Here is a 19,295-nt window from a genome sequence, read left to right on the forward strand (position 1 = left end):
ATTACACAACAGGGAGTATAAAATGTGTAGCTCTCTAATGTTTCTTCCTCTTAAGTGAGTCTCCTTTAAAAAATGTGTAAATCATTATGGGAACCCATCACCCAGCGGATAAATTCAGCATTAGTATAATCTCGGTGCAATGCCAGTGAAATCAAGACAAATGAATCCCACTCACTGCAGTATGAGGTTTGCACAATAGCTTTAGGTCTTCATGGAAATTTAGCCATTTGTCCTTACTCCTCATCACTTGGAGGAGGCAGCCGGCATTTCCATGAAATTATTTAAATGCAGAATTATTAGAACATTTTGCAGCTACAGAGATAGATGGGTTTTACATAAATCCCTGCTCTTTGTGGCAACCTGATGTGATATTGAGCAAGATAATGGTCCGAGAGAACATTGCCGGGCTCCTAATGAGAAACTGTTGACAGTAAAATTACCCCAACATTCATCAAAAAGCCAATAAATGTCAAGCATGGGGCCTTTGATGCAATAGCTCATCATTCCTGTTCAGAAGCTTCTGCAGTCTTTTGAGAGCATGCAGTCACCCTGCATTTCTGGTGATTTTACTGAAAACTTTGCTGCTGAAGTGCAAGGAGCAGGTGTCTGTGTCCTGGATGTCACCGTTACAGTGCCACCGGCTTCCTGGGACACCTTGAGCAGAACACGTTTGGCCTCAATTTCCCCATCTGTAACACAGGAATGACAAGAAAGGAATTACCCACAGGCAATTCAGTGAAGGACACGGTGTTGTCATCCAAATGTTCAAAATCCTGGATTTGGATCATAAAAACTACAATGCTGACTTTTGCCAATGAGTTAATCATGTATTTTTTAACTAAGCCCAACTTCTTGTGCCCTGGTTTTACATATTTTCAAGTTTTTCCTCCACAACCACAGGTGCTTACTTCAAAACAAAACTAATTCTTATCCGCTCAGCTGAGTTCTGGCTTTTGGTGGCCTTGAGAAAGTCAGAGATCATCATAAAGCCCCTACGAAGCCCCAGGGAACCCTAAGTCCTAGTCTGCCCTCCAGCTCTGTGGACTGTGGAAGATAACAGTTATCTTGACCCTCATCCTGGCCTATGGTCAGTGGAGTGAGGCAGAATCCATGAGTTGGGAATAACCTTATGCTGGATATTACCATAACGATCTCCGCACGTTGGCTTGTTTGTTACCTTGTTCCTGAGCGGAGCTACATGAGAGGTGATGACACCATCACATGCCCCGGTTTTGCCTGTACGCCTTGCCCAAAATTTAATTCTCCTGAGGCCTCTGCTCCTATGGCACTCTGAGCTAGATGGCTCGTGACATTCTTTGTGGCAATTCCTCACTTGCATTCTCTCCACCATTCTTCCACTCCAGCTTCTATTCTTCCAGCTTTTCCTGGGTATACTAGTTGCAAGCTTGTCCCTTTCTGTCATTTGCAACAAAAAGCTGCACCCTAGAGGCTCTGCACAGGAGAAGACTTGGTTTCAGAGCTGGCTGAGCGCGTGCCACACGCTATTGGGGTCACTTGAAACTAGGCTAATTACCTGGCAGACATTGCTGCAGAGCAGATTCTTTAATAAAAATGAATGGGGTGACAAGGGACAGACTTCTGCTATTTTAGGACAAACTCTCCTCGCCGGCAGAAGACAGTCGCAGCAGTAGGGCTCCCAATCTGTCACTTGGGTTGCTGTTTCTTGGCTGTAGAACTTAATTAACAATTCTGGAAGCGCTCTGTTTCCCAGGAATAGCCTGTAAATCCATTAAATTAAATAATAAAGGCAGACATGGACAAAAAGGAAAATTCATACATATCAGAAATGGAAAATACTGCTTGGTTTGTCTATAGAGGCCAGTACAGGAACGTTCTAAAGCCCTCTGAAACTTTTCTCTATCCAGCAATTCAAGCAACAGGGAAATTTTCCTAGGGACAACAGCAATTTTGGAAGTGATGATCACCAACTATGTAACTGCTGCTCCATGTGAACTGATAGAAACAGTGACCACTGATTTTAAGATGTCCTTACAAATGCTTTTAAAGGTCTCAAAGCAGAACACAAATGTTTGTCGTGCCTTGCAGCACAGCTGTGAATTAGTCTGAAAACCCCAACGTGGGAAACCTGCATTCTTAGGAATGTGAACTCCACAGTACGGTCTTCCTCTGCCTCCATAGATTTGAATCGTGATGGGGTTCAAGGCATCGGGGGTTTGGTCTTTTGCACGGAGAGCCAGTGCCAACAGGGTTTCTAAATATCTGAAAATGTGCTCATCTAAGCTGTGGCCAGCAAAGCCATTTTATTACTGCACTTTGGTGAAGGGCTCTATTCTGCAAAAATCAGATAATGTACTTATTCCTAAGAGCCTGGAACAAAAGACCCGGTAGAGATTTGCTGAGTAGTTGCAAGGTACCCATTAAATATAAATATTTTTAAAAACAATTTACTCTTTCCTAATGCTTTTAGAGCAGCATGTGGGAACACGGTCTAAGTACAGCATCTTACAGTATTAAAAAGGACATCATGAAGGTCAGCTGGTCCCAGATTTAATACTTCTCTCTCACTTGTTCATAAACAGTTAATGATGCATACAAACCCTGTGAATTTATATAAAACTTATCCAACTCTTTCTTAGTGATTACAATGGAAGTTTATATTTTTAAAACAGCTTTTCCCAATGATCCACATTTTTTCACATCTGGATAGAGGCAAACTATTTTCAATGGCAAATTACAGTTAGCTTCCCCTTTTTAAATTAAAAATAGCAGAATTGAAAATTACATTCTTTTTGTGCTGAGTATACACAGTGGACCAAAAAATAAAAAGTTTTCTGGGGCCATACACATATAAATGAATATTTGATACCACTGTTTCAATTAAAATATACAGACCAGTTAGAAAGGCAAGAGGTTAACTTCTTCTCCAACCTGGCCTGCCTTGTCCCAGGATAAGCAGGAACAGAATTTGACTGTATTGTTCTTAGCCCGGGTGTCCTTTAGTGAGCCCTGGAGATAACTAGCCCAGATCTTTACCGGGTCCTTGGTTGACTCCAAAGAACTGAAGAAAAGTTGACACAGAGACCAACTGGGAACCAAGACACAGGAGCAAACATACCTGAATAAAATGTCTTTTGATGCACGATACCTTCACATTGTGTGTTTTAATAGCTCTAAGTAGGATTCATCTGACCTAAGACATCTAAGTCTGAGCTAAGCACTTCAGTCAACTTTTACTTCCACAGAAGAGAAAAAGAGAAATCCATCTAGTGATTCATCTGATCTTTCCTAGATACCTATTTAAAGATGAAATGATCTGAGTATGTAGAACCTCAGAAAAAAAGACCCTTGCTGAAATGTCTTCCCATGGTGATTGCCATGGACTGATACAGAGGCTCATATAATTCAGTATCTTCATGGATAATATCCACAGCAAATTTGCAAATGATACTAAACTGGGGGGATGGCCGACATTGAATAGCCCAGCTTTAATTGAGGAACCTTCAAGGACTAAGGAGAAATGCAAGTTCTGCACCTGGGGCAGAACAGCCCCACGCACCAGGCTGGAAACTGACTTGCTGAGCAGCAGTTCTGCTGAAAAGTGACCTGGGGTTACAGTGGATGCCAAATTGAACACGAGCCAGCAATGCACTCTCATCACAAACACAGCAAAATGTACCCTGAGCAAAACTGACCGGCTGAAAGTGCCCATCAGATTTGAAGGAATTTTTTAATTCTCCCCAGCTGAGCACTGGTGAGGCCATCTCTAGAATACTGACAGTTCTGGTTGTTGAGAAGTTGGAAAGGGTCTGGTGGAGAACTAGCTAGATGGAAATGTAGAGTGTGATATCCGAGGAGAGCTGAGGGACTTCTTTAGTCCAGAACAGAGCCTAAGGCTGGTCTAACAGCAGCCTGTGACTACTTGAAGAGCAGTCACAAAGAAGACAGAGTTGAAATTTTATTAATAATGGCATATAATGGAACAAGGGTTACTGGCTAAACCGTGGTGCTTCAGAGGCTCAGAATGGCCATTAGGAAATAAACTTTTCCATGAGGAAAAGCACCAAAAGAGCTTACCGAGAGGGGCAGGGGAATCCCTTCCTGGGAGGTTGTCACAACCTCAAACCTGTTTAGTATCTGTCCCCATGGTTCTAGATGAGAATTTCTATTTGTTGTTATTAAGAGAGGAATAAAGAGAATCCTGAGCACTCCTGTAATCCCTGTGATGCCCTAAGTAACGTCAACACACCAAAATTGTTATCTGATGAGTTTCAAGGCTAAAAAGGCCCATGTATTTTGATATTTTTAAAAATTTATTGTATATTTAAATGAAATTTATTGTGGCTTTGGCATATATCAGAAGAGAAGTTTTACTTTCAGTAACAGCAAAAGTATAGTTCTCAAAGGCAACTGTGCAGAGAATCATGAAGTGCAGCTAAGCTTAGCTTAGAAACAGGATTCATTTCTTCTGGTCCAGAGAATGCGACCAGACAGGTTTACGCTTCTGAATAAAGGCTTCGATGCCTTCCTGCCCATCTCGCAAAGTCAAATTGTCTACCATGACCTGGGCAGTCATTCTGTAAGCAGTGTCAAGGTCCTGTGTCATCTGTCTGTAAAAGGTGGCTTTCCCCAGTGCCAGGACAGACTTGCTGCTTTTGCATATCTTGTGAGAGATTTTCATGGTCTCTTCTTCTAGCTTGTCTTCTGGCACCACCTTGCTGACAAGGCCATGCATTAATGCTTCTTGGGCAGAAAGAGGCTCACCCGTGAAAAGCATCTCTAATGCCACCTGAGCAAACAAACAAACAAATCATAGTAAGTATATTCAGCTTCATTATTGGTTTGGTTTCCTTAAGAAATGTCAGGTCCTTCCTTCAAGTACAAGTCACACATTTTCTGGCCTCTGAAACTGCCAAGGAAATGTGAAGAGGTTTCTACAAGAGAAGGACTGGATCTGCAGTGGGCTCTTTTTTTGTCCCCAAGCACTGCCCACTTTTCAGAACTGTTCTCCTAGGCTGATGCATCTGGGTTTCTTTTCAAAAGCTCAGAACCTCTAGTGATTGCAGCAGGAAGCAGAAGAGATGCAGATACCATGTCAAATAGCTTCACGACTTAATACTAAGTCAAATGTCTGAATTCAGTATTTTAAAGTGAGAGTACAACAGTAAATAAAAAGAGATTTTCTAAGTCAATGCATAGATTTGAAAACATATGTCTTAGTTCAAGTTTGGTCTGTGTGTTTTTAAAAACATCCCTCTTATAACTGAACCTATCCCAGGCTCCTGTTGCTTTCAACGTCCTATACTGAAGGTTTCAAATTAAAATATCCAAACACTTAGCTGATTGTTTGATGCTATACATATACACTGAGAAGTTTTTTTTTTTCCCCTGTGACTCCAGAGGCAATTGGCTGATACCATTAGGCTCCATTATCCTCATTATCCTTTGCAGTGTTAGCTACAGACAATCATCTTGGCAATATTTCCTTTGATAAAAGGTAAAAATCAGTAATCCTGAGAATTGCAGGAGGAAAAACAAACAAACAAACAAACAAACAAAAAAAAAACAAAAAAACCTTGCTACTCTGAAAAGCAGCACAAAGAAAAGTACATACTACACATTTTAAAAGGGTAACTGAAAATCACAAATACTAATTCAGAAAGAGCTATAACTGCACAGTCTAGCACACTTTCTCAAAACCCAAATAGGCTACATTTGAACATGATGGCATTACAGAGAAGAAAAGAAAGTTTTTATCCAGCAACTGGATCTGTGCAGATAAGTCCTTGCATCTCAGCAGCACCTGCTGGCCTTGAAGAATGAGTCTGCCACCCAAATCCAACGGGATCAGAACTTGAAATTTTATTTCTCCGTTAAGGCTTTACAGCTCACACTATTGTTTATGCAGCAAGAGATGTGCAGTCACAATCGGCAGGAAATAAAGTAGGAGGGAGGTATATGACGGTTTTAGATACTATTTAAAGCATCTTGATCTAAACCCAGGCAGAGCACGCTGACACTGAAATGTCACTGCATGGCAGGGACCGATAACCTCCGTAGGAGCGATATCCTGAGTTTGCAGGGGTTTCTCATCGGGGGAGAACATCTCTGTCTAAAGCACAGAGTTGTGTGCTGGAAAGGGAAGGGGCTGCTGTGCTGCTGGGAGCCCCTGCTGACTTCAATCAGAACAGGGAGAAGCTGCTTTCCCTGAACAAAGGTCATCCCTTCCTTTCTTTGTCCCAGTCCACACAATTTGTTCCAAGTATGTCTTTGGCAATTAGGTATTCTGCACATTCTACAGCAAAAAACGAAGTTTAGGTAATGCAACTAAAAGTCCTAAGAGGATCCTATTCCTCGCAAAACTACAAAAAAAAAAAAAAAAAAAAAAAAAAAAAAAAACCCACAAACCACCACCACCACCAAAAAACCAACACCACGCACACTGGGAAAGAAACCTACCTTTCTTGGAAGAGATCTGCCTAAGGCCACAGCTGGAGTGGAGCAAAACAGCCCAATGTTTACTCCAGGAGTAGCAAACTGGGATTTCTCACTTGCCACTGCAATGTCACAGCTGGCCACTAGCTGACAGCCTGCTGCTGTAGCCAAGCCATTGACTTTGGCAATCACAGGTACTGGAAGTTTCTGGATTAAGGTCATAACCTGGGTACAGAAAACAAAATATTCGGTTAGCAGTTTAAGCCTGGGGTGTTCCAAAATTTGCAGTTGGTTCACATACCTGACATCACCACCTTTCCCAGCTCTATCAATCGGAGTTCCATGAAAGATGCAACCTCTCCCAGCAAACCTGCCTTGGTTAGTCCTGCTAGCTCCGATGGAAAGCGCAAAGCTGAACAGCAGGGACACTAGCACTGGATCTGCAAGCACCTCGGGTGTCTCTGCACTGTAGGGCCTGTCAGAGCTGAAGTGTAGCCAAGACAGACTATGCCCACCTTCACTACTGCCTGCAGTGGAAAACTGACTGTGTAATAAAAGTCTCTGTGGTGAGGAATTGTGCACAGCAGGTCATATTTTCTGAAGCTGGATAGCCAGCTTTTAGATAGCTGAAGTTGAGAGACGAATTTGTCCAAATTTTTCTAGCTCAGTTTCTTCTTCCATAAAGTAGGGATCAAACTCATCTAATTGAATGCTTACAGGTACAAAATGCTATTTAACTGATTACTGTCATTACGTGGATAAAATAATTCTCATATTAGCACCATGTAGGCAAGATAACAAGTTTTCATTTGTTAATCCATTTTCTCCAATGGATGAAGCCTAGTAAGTCTTATGTCCCTTAGGTAAAATGACCTAAATTCTTTGGAATTTTGCCAGCCTCTGTCTCAGTTTTTCTACTCTTAAGAACAGTGTTCAATGCATCTTAAAGCAAACAAAAAATGCATAAGAGCATGCACGTACATGTGTGCAGAGGAACATAGAGAGCACTATTTGTGATTTAAAAAAAAAATAGGTCAAATGCTGCTTTAAAAAATCCCTGGTATTTCTGGGTTTGTTTTTGAGAAGCCTCTGGAGAAGTGATATTCACACCTGCCTTGTACTTGTGCGTGGAGAGTGCTTAGTTCTTGCATTATACATTATTCCTATATAATGGCAAATCGGAGGCACAGGCAGCTGACATGGCCTGCCCTAGATTACCTGTCACAGATAGATCTGGAAGCCAAAATTCCTGAACTCCAGTCCAATGCTCTGGACTCACAACATGACATTTAGAATAGATCCACTCTACTTCGCTTGGTATCTACATTTATAAAGACACACTCAGCTTTCCGAAAGCCTTCAAAAGCACCTGTCTTTCTCTACGGAAGAAAAAGCGAAGTCAATTAGTTTACCAGACCAATAAATGTAGATATGTTAGGATCCTTCATAAAGTCTAAATTAATTTCTACATTTCCCATTTCATCTGTAAATTGCCATTACTATTTATCATAAGACCTTCTTCCTACAGAGGAATAACACCGAGTTGTGGTTTATGAGAAAAACTTAAATCCCTTTAGGATTCTCAGGTAGGAAACGTAAGGCACTTATCATTGCCATCATCATCAGAAAAGGGATTACATGAAATATCATTTTGCCACTAACATTTCATTTCTTTGACAATTTCATGGTCTCAGAAATATTTATCTGAAATGCAGTACTTCATTTTTTAGTTAGAATGATGGCTTCCTTACTAAATTCACTATATAGTAGGGCACTATTCTCACAAATAAACATTCAACTCTGCATAGAGATAGGATTTTTTTTCCTTCATTAAATCAAAACCTATTTTGCTATACTAGCCATTATTCCCGCATATAGCCTTGATGCTAGAAATATATCAGGGACGATTTAAATTCCTTTGATTCTTGAAGTGAGAAATTGACAAACTCCTGATTTCATGCTACATATGATAAATTCTACATTTCTTCTGTCTGATCCTTCCTAATCTGTGACCCAGAAACTATATGGTTCACTTTTCTACTGACAGCACTGTAGTACGCTACCCATACAGAGATAAGCACAAGCGTGGCTGAATGACAAATTAGTCCTGTCTTCAGAAGGGCACAAAGGTCCCGATTTAATATTAATTTTCCAGTTACAGAGAATTTCAAGTGAGGAGTACAGGCAAAGCTGCAAGGATTATTGCCACATACTACACTAAAGGGCCTTCAGTGGTCTAAAATTATTTTTTGTAGTCACGCTGAGCATGACTAGGGGTCAAATTCTAGTTGGCTTTTTGCCATTCTCTCCAAAAAAGCACTTGAATTTCCTGACTTCCAGGGCCTTTCCTCTGCAACAAGAACTTGTGTGTTCTGCTCACCAGCCAGTCACACAGTCACATCATGTTACTTGATGTTTCAGCTGTTCTTGAGTTATCAGCTAGGTGCTGGGAAGGGATATTAAATCCCAAGCGGAATGAAGTTGGATAATCCTGTATTTTTAGGAAGGACACTACACAAATACCCAGCTGCCAGGAAACCTGGCCAAAGTAAATCACATGCAACAACTATATCCATTCTAGGGCACCTATACATCAGCATTCTAGCACTTCTATTTGCAAATAGAGAAAGAAAAACAGGGGAAACATCATTTCACCAAGCTTAGGTATTGAAAGAGCAGAATGAAAAAGAACAGGGAATCCAGAACAACCGCCAGAATCCAGATGCTGACCAATGTTGCCCCTACTTAGACCAATTTCAGTGCTTGGTCTTACTACCAAGCAAAAGGGATTGCATTTGGGAAAACTCACTTACCTCTGCACAAAGTTCAAACACTTTGGAATGATGCTTCACATCTTCTTCACTTGACAGTTCCCTCAGGTCGTGACCAGAACAAAATATGGGTCCTTCAGCTGTAAAGAATTTCATGAAATGGAAGTTAAAGAAAAAAATTAAATGTGAATTGCTTTGAAAAGCAGAGGTAGAGGCAATAATCAATGCCCTACTTCTAAAGGTATGGAGTTGTCAATGACAAAAAGAAGGAATCTGGGAAGGGCTGGGGAAATTTTACATTTTTTAATTTTAAATGCACATAGCTCCTAAATATTGCACTCTGAGTTTTGCATATTAGTTTTTATTTACCACCATGAAGCATTTAACCACACTAACACCAAAACCCATTATTTTTATGAGCCTAGTTTGTCTTCCACTTCCAAGTTAACTTGTTTAAAAATAAGGCACTTTACACCCCCGAGCCAAGGTTTTCATAAGATGTGGTGCTAACTTGCCTCTTAGCTCAATGTAAATAATCAGCTGGAGCAAGCAGGGACAGCTCTGCTTTCAGACTATAACCACTGTTATTCCCTGTTCAAGGTAGTGCTCTGCATCCAAAGTTAAATCATTAACTTCTCTTAAATAAACATGGAGATTTTGTGCTGTAGCATTCAAGGTAACAAGGGACCAGAAGATCTTTTGGCTTAAGGAGAACCAGAAAGGTTGTCAGGGCCTCTGTTCTTCCACTGCTCAAACCATCATCTAGGGAATTCCATGTGTTTCTAGCTTTTGTGGCTTTGCTGATTAAGGTTCTTTTACTGCACAGATCTGTCCTGGACTTAAGTGCTGGAACCTGGGCTTCTCCAGGACTTGGTCAGGAACAGAATAAGATCCTATGGATCTAAGTTTTGGATTTGCTTGTCTCACGTGGCAGCATAGATCAAAACCCTGTTTCTAGAAACACTAGTTTCACAACAGTGTTCCTCTCTCACTAAGGTATTTGCTGTAAGAATCAACTGATCTGAAGCTTTTGAAGCCTTCAGAGCTTTTTAGGTATCTATATGGATATGACAGTTACAACTATAGCTGTGCAGTCTATCCTGTATATCAGATTATTTTAACACTAATGTAACATTTAGAAATAACACACACCTAACAACAACTTGGTGGATGAGTAACAAATTATCTGGAAACTAATCATATCTGTTTCCGCCTCATTAGAGAAGAATCCACTGCAAGGTACGTGTCAAAGATTCAAGGCATCCCCGACAAGTCTTTAATTTTCTTTAGAGTTCTTCGCATTCAGTAGTGCAATCACAAATCAACAGAAATGTGCAATTTATTTTTAATTAAATTTTTTTAAAAAGAAAACAGATCAAACTGAATTTCCAAACAAGAACCTGACATGTGTGTTACTGTTCTTAAAATTTTGAATGTACATTTATTTCTTCTGTGCATTTAACTATCCATTCTTGGGGAAGAAAAAAAAAAAAAAGCTGGTTCTTCACTGGATCTAACCAGTGTAACTGATTCTTCCAAAAGCTAGAAGTGAACAATAGATTTTCAGACTCAGGGAAAAATGCACCTCTGAAGTTAACATACTTCTATTCTCATGTGCATGCACTTAGGCGCTTGTGCACAGTGTTTCCCTCTCAGTACAGGAAACTAAATCAAGCTCCTAGATGTTCAACAAGGGGGCAAAAAAAAATCATAAAATATCACAGGTAAAAAGATAACTTAAGGATACCTCAACATTTACTTTATTTAAAAACTTTACAGATAAATACCTAACCAGAGAAAATTTATAATAGGCTCTGAGAGATAATGTTCTACATCTGCAGCTCAACAGTGACTGCAGTATCAGTATTACGCTCTCATCTTTGCAAGAGAGGTTAAAAACAGTTTTGACAAACTATTGGCAAGGATAACATAGGATCATCCTATAATTTGAGCAGGCTTAGACCAGGAGAATAGACCGCATGATTTGAAGAAACCTTTCATGCTTCTTTATTTGGATCCCACAACCCTGCCAGTGAAGGCAACAAAGCTGATAGAAGATCAGCCTGTTTCTTATACACACACACACAAACACACACACACAAAAAGGGATTAAAAGTGTTTCTTCTCTAATTTAACAAGCATTAGATCCTTCTTTTTACTCTATTAAAATTATCTTTTATATATAGTTTTAAAAACAATTATTTCATCTACCTATTTAACAAAAGAAAAAAGTAAAGCTTATGGGCACATACGACGTAACTTGACTGAAAGAGTAACACTTTGAAAAGGATTTCTACAGTTTCTTGTTACCAGTGTTAATTATCAACAACAACAGAGTCAAAGGTTAATGTCATCTTCCAGAATGAGAAAATGGGAATATGAAAGCGGAAAGGGGGATTAATACAAAAGATCAGCATGAAAGCGAAGTCTGAATGTTGAAAACACAGATCGTGCACCTTTTATGCTCCTAAATGCATGTCTCCTCTATTTTCTGTTATTCGGTGATACAGTTAGCTCTAAGCATCATATTATCCTGTTTCTTCTTTTGCTCTCTTTCCCCTTGTTCTCTCCCTCCTCCCTTTGCTCAAGGAAATACCTGAAATGACGATAACTCTGAGATCTTTGCTTTTGACGTCATGCAGCAGGTCCTCCCGAAGCGACTGCAGCATGGACAGCGACAGTGCATTTCTTTTCTTTGGATTGTTCAAGATAATGTTTCTGCAAAAATAGAGAAAGGGGTGCTATAAAAACTGCATTCATAGCCCTAGCGATAGGAGGGGTGAACTCCTGATGCAGGCAAACTGTGTTTGTATGTCACAACCCCGTGAGGATGGGACTAGGGGCCTTTTCGCTCATGAATCCAATGAACCCTCAACCTCATTTTATCCTACATTTTATGCTATGCTCCCTTTTTGTCCCCACAGGCACTACTTCTGGGCAGTTTGTCGGCAAAGCCCTGTCCTCCTGCCGCCGCTCCACTGCCACGCCGGGAGCCGCCAAGGTGGCCAGGGAGGAAGGCCCCGGAGAGGCCGCAGCGGCGGCTGCTGCTGCGGCGGGAGAGCCCGGGCGCCATTTCGCCTGTGCCGCCCCGCAGGGTCCCCCCGGCGGCCGCGGAGCCCCGTGCGCCGTGCCCGCTCACCGCACGCCGTCCGCCTGCCGCGTGGCGGTGAGCTTCTCCGCCGGCGGCCGCCCGCCTCCCGCCGCGGCGGCGGCGCTGCTGCTGCTACAGACCGCGGCGCGGCGGCCGCCCAGGGCGCCCCGCAGCCGCCACAGGCGGGCGGCGGCGGCCATGGCTTGAGGGGCGGCGCCCGCCGCTCCGCGCCCATTGGCGCCCCCCGCGGCGGCCGTTACCCGCCTGCAACGGCCGTTAGCGCCGCCCTGCGGCCGTTAGCAGCCGCTTTCACCCAGTAGCGGCCGTCACCGCGCGCCCTCCCCCCGGGGCCGTTAGTGGCCGTTACTCCCCCCAGCTGCCGTTAGCGCCTCCCTGTGGCCGTTATCAGCCATTAGCGGCCGTCACCGCGCGCCCTCCCTCATCCCCATTAGCACGCCCCCGGTAGCCGTTAGCAGCCGCTAGCGCCTCCCTGCGGCCGTTAGCAGCCATTAGCGACCGTTACCGCCTCTCCCCCCCGGGGCCGTTAGCATCTCCCGGGGCCGTTAACTGCCGTTGCTCCCCCTGGGGGCCGTTAGCACCGCCTTCCCCGTCCCCCGCCCCGGCCGTTATCAGCCGTTATCAGCCATAACGGCGACTGTTACCCCCCTTCCCCGGTCCGTACCGCCCCCCTGCGGCAGTTAGTGTCTGCCGCGGCAGCCGTTAACGGTCGCTAGCAGCCGTTATTCACCCCCGCCACACACACCTCTGAGGGCCCATCACCCCCAGCACCCCCAGGAGTTGGAGGAAGCACCCGCCGAAGCCCCATGTTTGCACCACGTTCTGACTGCAGGAGTTTCCCTGTGTGGGTAACTCAGGGAAACTGAGCTCAATAAATTCCACACGCCTGTTGAGGAGTAGTTTTCCTGTGCTTTACAGCACACAAGTTAATTACAGTCTTTACCACTGAATCTTGCGGTTCAGGGATTTGAAGGTGCCGCTGCTTCCCCGTGTGTGTTAATTGCTCCTGCTTTGAAACTGCAGGAAAAAGTGGCTGTCTCCTCCCAAACAGACCTGCACGTTACTGACAAAATCAGGAGTAAACTCCATTTCTTCCCCCAGAACAAGCCACCAGCTATAGTCTCTGGGTTGGACTGCTGGGTTTGGACATCTCTAGAAGAAATGTGTTTTACAAGGCGTAAGATGGAGAACTCTGCTGGCACTGGTGCAAATGGGTAAAAAGTCAACATTAACATATTTGAACAGAAATTAAGAGGCGGAATTGCAGCCATTAGAGCAGTGAAATCGTAAAAGCCTTCCTTGTGACCAAAGTCACGTGGAGTCACATGGATCAAACCCGGCTATTTTAAGATGGAGCTCAAGAAGCTTCTGAATGGGATTATATGATGTCTGGGCTAGGATACCTGGGGGCTGGACCTGGGGAGGTAGCTCCCTTTCCTTGTCAGTGTTTCTACAAAACCCCCCAAAGTCAAAATCAATAGATGGATTTACTGCACAAATTCCCCGTAATTCCCTGTAAATATGAATCTGTGTTACTACCTTCTTCTCTCCCTGTTACTATGTGTGTGGTTGTAGCATTGCAAGGTATTTCTAGGTCCAAATGTGGATCTGAGTTTCACCAGTGAACCCCCACAGTTTCTTCTGACTGTACTAGTAATCGCAGCTTCTCAGTTCTCAGTATCAGCCTCATAAAAAATACTGCAATTCGGTGCTTAATAATATATTTACTTATAAAATAGTAACAAGCTTTGTGTGGTGATGCACTTTTTGCTTACTGTTTTTATATTGCCTAAAGCAGTAATCATCTGCCTGATCACTGTTTTGTGGCTCTACTGTAATAAAAATAATGTTTTTATGTGCATTCAGTAAGTGTGGAGGGCCACTGAGAGCTTGGCCTCGGCTGGGCTTTCCCTACTTTCCTGTTTTCATTTTCTCAGGGTTCTTTGTGCTTCATGGTCATACACCAAAAAGTTCTTCCAAGAGTTATTTTTTAATATATGATGGCAAAAAAAAAATGCCCATTTAGGAGAAAAACAGATCTTTATAAATTGATCACAAGTGGTTTTCGGAGTCACTCCTTGTCATAGCAAAGGCCCATACACAAAGAACACCCAAGAACACAAGGCATGGACCGGCCCCGCATCTGCAACCTTTTCACCATCTCCAATGAATTTTTTTTCCCATCTTCTCCAAATAGCTTGTTTTTGATATAAAGTATTTCCTGCTCCCTGGGAATTCTGTTCTTTTCCACTTTGATTGGCAGCCTCATGTTTCCTTTCACACCCACCCCCACTACAGACTTCTTTTTGGCTGCAGTTTCCCCTTTGCGTTAAGCAGACCGGCTGCTGCCTTCTCTGAGAAAAGTGTTGAAAAGAGCTTTCCAATTTCAGACAGACTTTCCTTTTTATAGCATGTGCTAGCAGCCTTGTGCCTAGGGCTGAGCTGACATTTCCAACTGGAGACAAGCAGGAGCCAGCATTGCAGGCACCAGACAGGGCTTTTCTTACCTTTAGTTTCATTGCTTTTTCCTACAAGGCATATGATAGGGACGTAATGTTACCCCGTCGTTAGGAGCCTACACTTTGCTCACTCTTGTCTCAGAACTGCTTGCCTTAAACTCGGGCCCGGTGCACAGGAGTTGCACGGAGATGTTGCACTGCACAAAAGAAGCAGTTTATGTTAGTCACACAAGGACATGTCACATATTGGTGCAACTTTAGAAAAGAGGGGCCCTCTTCATAGTCATTCAGAATGTGTTATAGGATAACGATGATCAGACTGTTCTAAAAGCTCAGTTTCCAAGAGAAAGTGGTATTATTTATTAATTACTGCAACTCAAAGACAGTTTTAACTGTATGACTGCTGTGAGTCCCCAGACAGGCCATGCCCTGTATGGCTGTGACAAAGCCGCCAGTGTCCTTACAGCTGTGATGCTCCGATCCTTTTCCCTGTCACTGTGTGGCAGCACTTCTCCACGCAATGAGAGCGGCTTCCCTTCAGCTTGGAGACCTGGACCCTTTTGTCACCAGAACCTCTCCCTATTCTTTATTTGCTGCTTTTCTCTTATTCTCCCCACATGGGTTTTTCATCCATCATTGTCCCCACTTCCTGTTAAGGAACTTTCATTTAAAGGGAGTCCTATTTCCCTGGTTTCATTGTTAGGTTTTTCTTATATACTTTCCAATTATGAGAGTCTTAGGATGTGGACAATGATCAGAATTACAAAATACTTGTGATACTATAACAGAACTGTAAAAAAAAAAAAAGAAAAAAGAAAAAAAAAAAACAAGGTATTCATTCCTATCCTATGTGTATGTAACTTTATGTTCCTAATTTAGATACTGGATCTCCCAAGTTCCTTATTTAACCAAGGGAGAGAAATGCACTAAATTAGACGCCTGCTCCGAATGGCTCCCCAGGCTGCCTGCTTCTCTCTATTGATTACACAGGGAGCAGAGGGAAACCAGCCAGATGCCTCTAGCAGATGGTGTGAAATCCCTGCTGCCCCCATGAAAGGGTACGAGTGCTGATTGCATCCCAGGGAACTTTTGGAGTTTGCTGGAAGCTTGGAATAGCAGCACCCTCCAAGCTTCCTTATCCTCTTACTTTGGATCTCGGGATACACTTCCAAGTGTCGGTGTGTCTCTGCTGCAGTTATATCTAAAACAACTGCTGTGGAAGAAGAGGTAAATTATAGCTGCTAGTGGGAGCCAAGAGCAAAACTCTCCATATTGGAGAGTATCTGCTTTCACTTGCTTGGCTTCGTGCCAAGTCACTGCTATCATCATTAACTTGCACTACAAAATCACTCCCACTACCCACCTTGTCTCTCCTTTCCGAGTAACTTCCTTCAAATAGCAAAATATGTTCAATTTTTCTGCATGTTCATCTGCCTCCTGCTCTTTGGCCAATTCTCAGTTCTCAATTCTCATTTCTCAGCATTCGTTCATTCCTTTTCACCCCATGAAAACCATCAGTGCCATTAAAACTGCCAAAATTACTCATTTGTTTTCTTCAGATTACAGAAGTCACTATATAAGAATCGTACAAGTGTGAGTTATATAGGGAAACAGGAGGAACAACAGCACCCTAATAGTGCTGTTCTGTTACACAAACCTTTTCCCCCCAAAATCCTGCACGCTGCACAGTGTAGAGGGGAGATGGGGGCACCAGGTCACAGTGCTGTGGGCACAGGGAAGCAAGAGCTCTATCGGCCCCAGCTTTGCTGTTTTCCTTTTCAAGGCCGTACGTGTTAAATTTGCAGTGTGTTGGCACTAAGGAAGAGGCGACGGCTTTATTGAAAGCAGCTGTCTGATACTGTGAAGAAACATCCTGTAACTCTCCATGTCAAAGTGCTCGTGGTTCCTGTTTCCAGGCAGAGGAAGTATTCATAAATAACGAACAAAGAAAATTATTCTCTATTTGGAGAATGTTAACCCGCAGATGAAAAGGGATCATGATCTAGGATTTTTTGTTTGTTTGTTTGTTTTTGAAGAAAAAAAATAGTTGGCGGAATGATGATGTCCGCCAGCCCCCCAGATCTGTCAAGGCAGTTGCGGGGAGATCTTTGGGTCTATTCTCTATCCAGGCAGGAGTGTTTGTAAGACAGGTGGATACGTCGGATCTCTGAGAACCATAACCTGCTGTCAAATGTAGCTGACGCTGGCAAGGAGCTCAGCAGGGACCAACACTGTGATCCTATTTCCAGGGGAAACGAGGCTTAAACAACCTTCCCAGTAATGCTACCATCTCCTCCATGCAAAATTCCGCTATCATTTTCTTGTACTACAGTAACACTACAGTAAACTACAGAGATATTCATCACTATATAATTGTTTTTATTGAGATTTGAGCTTACTATACTGGAAGATTCTTAACACAGTACTGGTGTTATCCATAATCAATGAACATTTTAATGAACTAATTACATTAGTGAATTTTTAGAGTTCCATTTACTTTAAACAGCTGATTGACTAATTTATATTTACTTCCCCTTTTTCATTCTACTTGTACAACCAGTGTGGGCTTGGGCTTCACAAGACAGAGGAGAGAATATGCAAAAACTTTTCTCTATTCTCATCTGTTAGGAAGTCTAACGCTTCCCTGAATTGCACCCTGCTTAATTCCGCTAACATTAATTCACCTAAATCTGGATATATTATTTGTTCAAGTAGAGCTGTATAGTATGCAAAACATGAGGGTTTGGCTAGGCCTGCTTAAAATAATATAGTTTAGTATATGCCTTATTTTCTATTTTAAAACATGGCTACCAGCATTTCTCCATCATGTGCTCTGTCCTGGAGGAGGCCAAACAAGACCATTTCTAGCTAGTGCTTTATTTCAGTTCCACTTTTTTTTCATTTCTTCTTGTTGTAAGTTAGGGCATGATTTTTGTGCTCTGATTCTTGCCACATTCAGCTCTAGAAATATGGGTACCTCAACTGGTATCACTGTTCCCAGCAGGAACCTTCAGGGAGGTGAACAGCGAGGATTTGGATGTCTGAGATAAAACAAAGCTGCTTATATGAATTAACTGTGTCTGTGAAGTTTTTCAAGTTCTTCACGTTTTTCAAGAAACCCCGGGCTTAGCTCTTGACAGTGGCACAAGGTTTCACTTGAATTGCTGAGGACATAAAGGCGCCTGACTTTGCAAATCAGCTGAATTCCGGGTTTATTTGAAGCTGATGGCAGGATTCCTCCTGATATCACTGGCACCACATTTTCATCAACAGTCTTTCTGCACCTGGTACAACATTTTTCAAGCACTGAAACTAGTGGCAAATCATGAGAGTTCATGAAGACTTTACTTTTCACTTTTTGGATACGGAGCACCAAGAAACACTGGGCAGTTTCACAGCCCCACCTGTACAAAATAGAATCAAATAGCACCTTTGTTCCCTAATGCTCCCAAAACTGCAAAGCAACGTAAGTACGTTAATTTCCCATCTTTTGGGGAGTAGAAGGTAACTATTATTCTTCATCACACATTAATGTTAATAGTAATTGAGGTCTAGATCAATATATAGAAGTGAAATCACAGGGATATTAGGCTGGTAAATCATATTTATTATATGAGTGCCTCAGGATTGCGAAAATATGAGTTTCTCCCCTGACAAGACACTACTCCCTGCTCAAAAAGTGCCCGGAGAAAAGCAGCTTCATATATACATGCAAAGTGTCAGCAGCAACGTGATAGCAAACATGAAGTATTTTGCTAATACGAGACTAGTTATGAAAATATAAACAGAAAGAAAAGAGAAAGGAAAACAGATACTGAATAGAGAGGTTTTGGACTGCATTAGAATATGAAGACTGGAGTGAGGCTGATATAAAGAGATTTTGAGGGAAGGAGGTGGAATAAACCAACAGTGAATGTAGGTAAAAGCCAAGCCCAAACTGCACAAGCGGCTCTGGGAACAGAGCTCTCCTGCCTTGGCAGCTGCTCAGTTGGTTGTTTTTTCCCCATCTAAGAACTGGTTTCCCCAGAAGCGGGGACTACTTGCATTTTACATGTGAGTCAGGACATCTCCTATTTTTTCCTTCTTTCTGAACTTCCTTTCTAAGAAGACATAAGGGTTGGAACATGCACTGTACATGCAAGGAAGTCTGTAGTTACATATTGAAAATATTGGCCCAGTTCAAATTTAGGAACCAAAACTAAATTTAGCTGGTATCCATGAGCTCAATAAGAACAACTTTACGCTGTTTTAGATTGAATCTGTCTGCTCATGGCCTCATGGATCACCGTGACACAAATATAGAGATCTCTCCTTATTCCTTCACTGCATCAGCTCTGTGCCACCCTAGGGTTTGTCCTACATCAGGGGAGTTCTCGTGTAACATATGGAGCTGCCTAGTGGTTTCTTCCATCTGCTCGTGTCTCCCAGAGCAGGGATTAGAATTTGTCTTGAGGGATCCCCATTTTCTCAGAGAGCTTCATACTGGTTTATATGGATTTACATGCATCCAAGTGGATACTTTGGTCCTGTTCAGGTTACCAG

At 42.6% G+C, this 19,295-nt stretch overlaps 1 protein-coding gene and 1 long non-coding RNA gene across 3 annotated transcripts; both read right to left on the reverse strand.

Annotated features, from left to right (window-relative positions):
- Positions 1–384: 384 nt before the first annotated feature.
- Positions 385–1,937, reverse strand: LOC148594448 (uncharacterized). Of its 2 annotated transcripts, none has more exons than XR_015913486.1 (2): positions 1,535–1,937; positions 385–689 (listed from the first exon to the last, which is right to left on the reverse strand). It is a non-coding gene; the product is annotated as an uncharacterized LOC148594448 (long non-coding RNA). The 2 variants fall into 2 exon arrangements; XR_015913487.1 differs by lacking the exon at positions 1,535–1,937 and adding an exon at positions 1,334–1,433.
- Positions 1,938–4,364: 2,427 nt separating this feature from the next.
- On the reverse strand, positions 4,365–12,476 carry ECHDC3 (enoyl-CoA hydratase domain containing 3). Its single transcript, XM_088526312.1, has 5 exons — positions 12,325–12,476; positions 11,782–11,903; positions 9,228–9,325; positions 6,439–6,639; positions 4,365–4,768 (listed from the first exon to the last, which is right to left on the reverse strand). Exons 1-5 carry the CDS (start codon positions 12,474–12,476, stop codon positions 4,439–4,441), a joined length of 903 nt encoding a protein of 300 aa, XP_088382438.1. The 3' UTR covers positions 4,365–4,438.
- Positions 12,477–19,295: the final 6,819 nt, after the last annotated feature.

This window comes from Tinamus guttatus, unplaced genomic scaffold, assembly GCF_059628265.1.
Source record: "Tinamus guttatus ecotype Peru unplaced genomic scaffold, ASM5962826v1 Tinamus_guttatus_pri_ptg000245l, whole genome shotgun sequence".
Classification (NCBI taxonomy): domain Eukaryota; kingdom Metazoa; phylum Chordata; class Aves; order Tinamiformes; family Tinamidae; genus Tinamus; species Tinamus guttatus.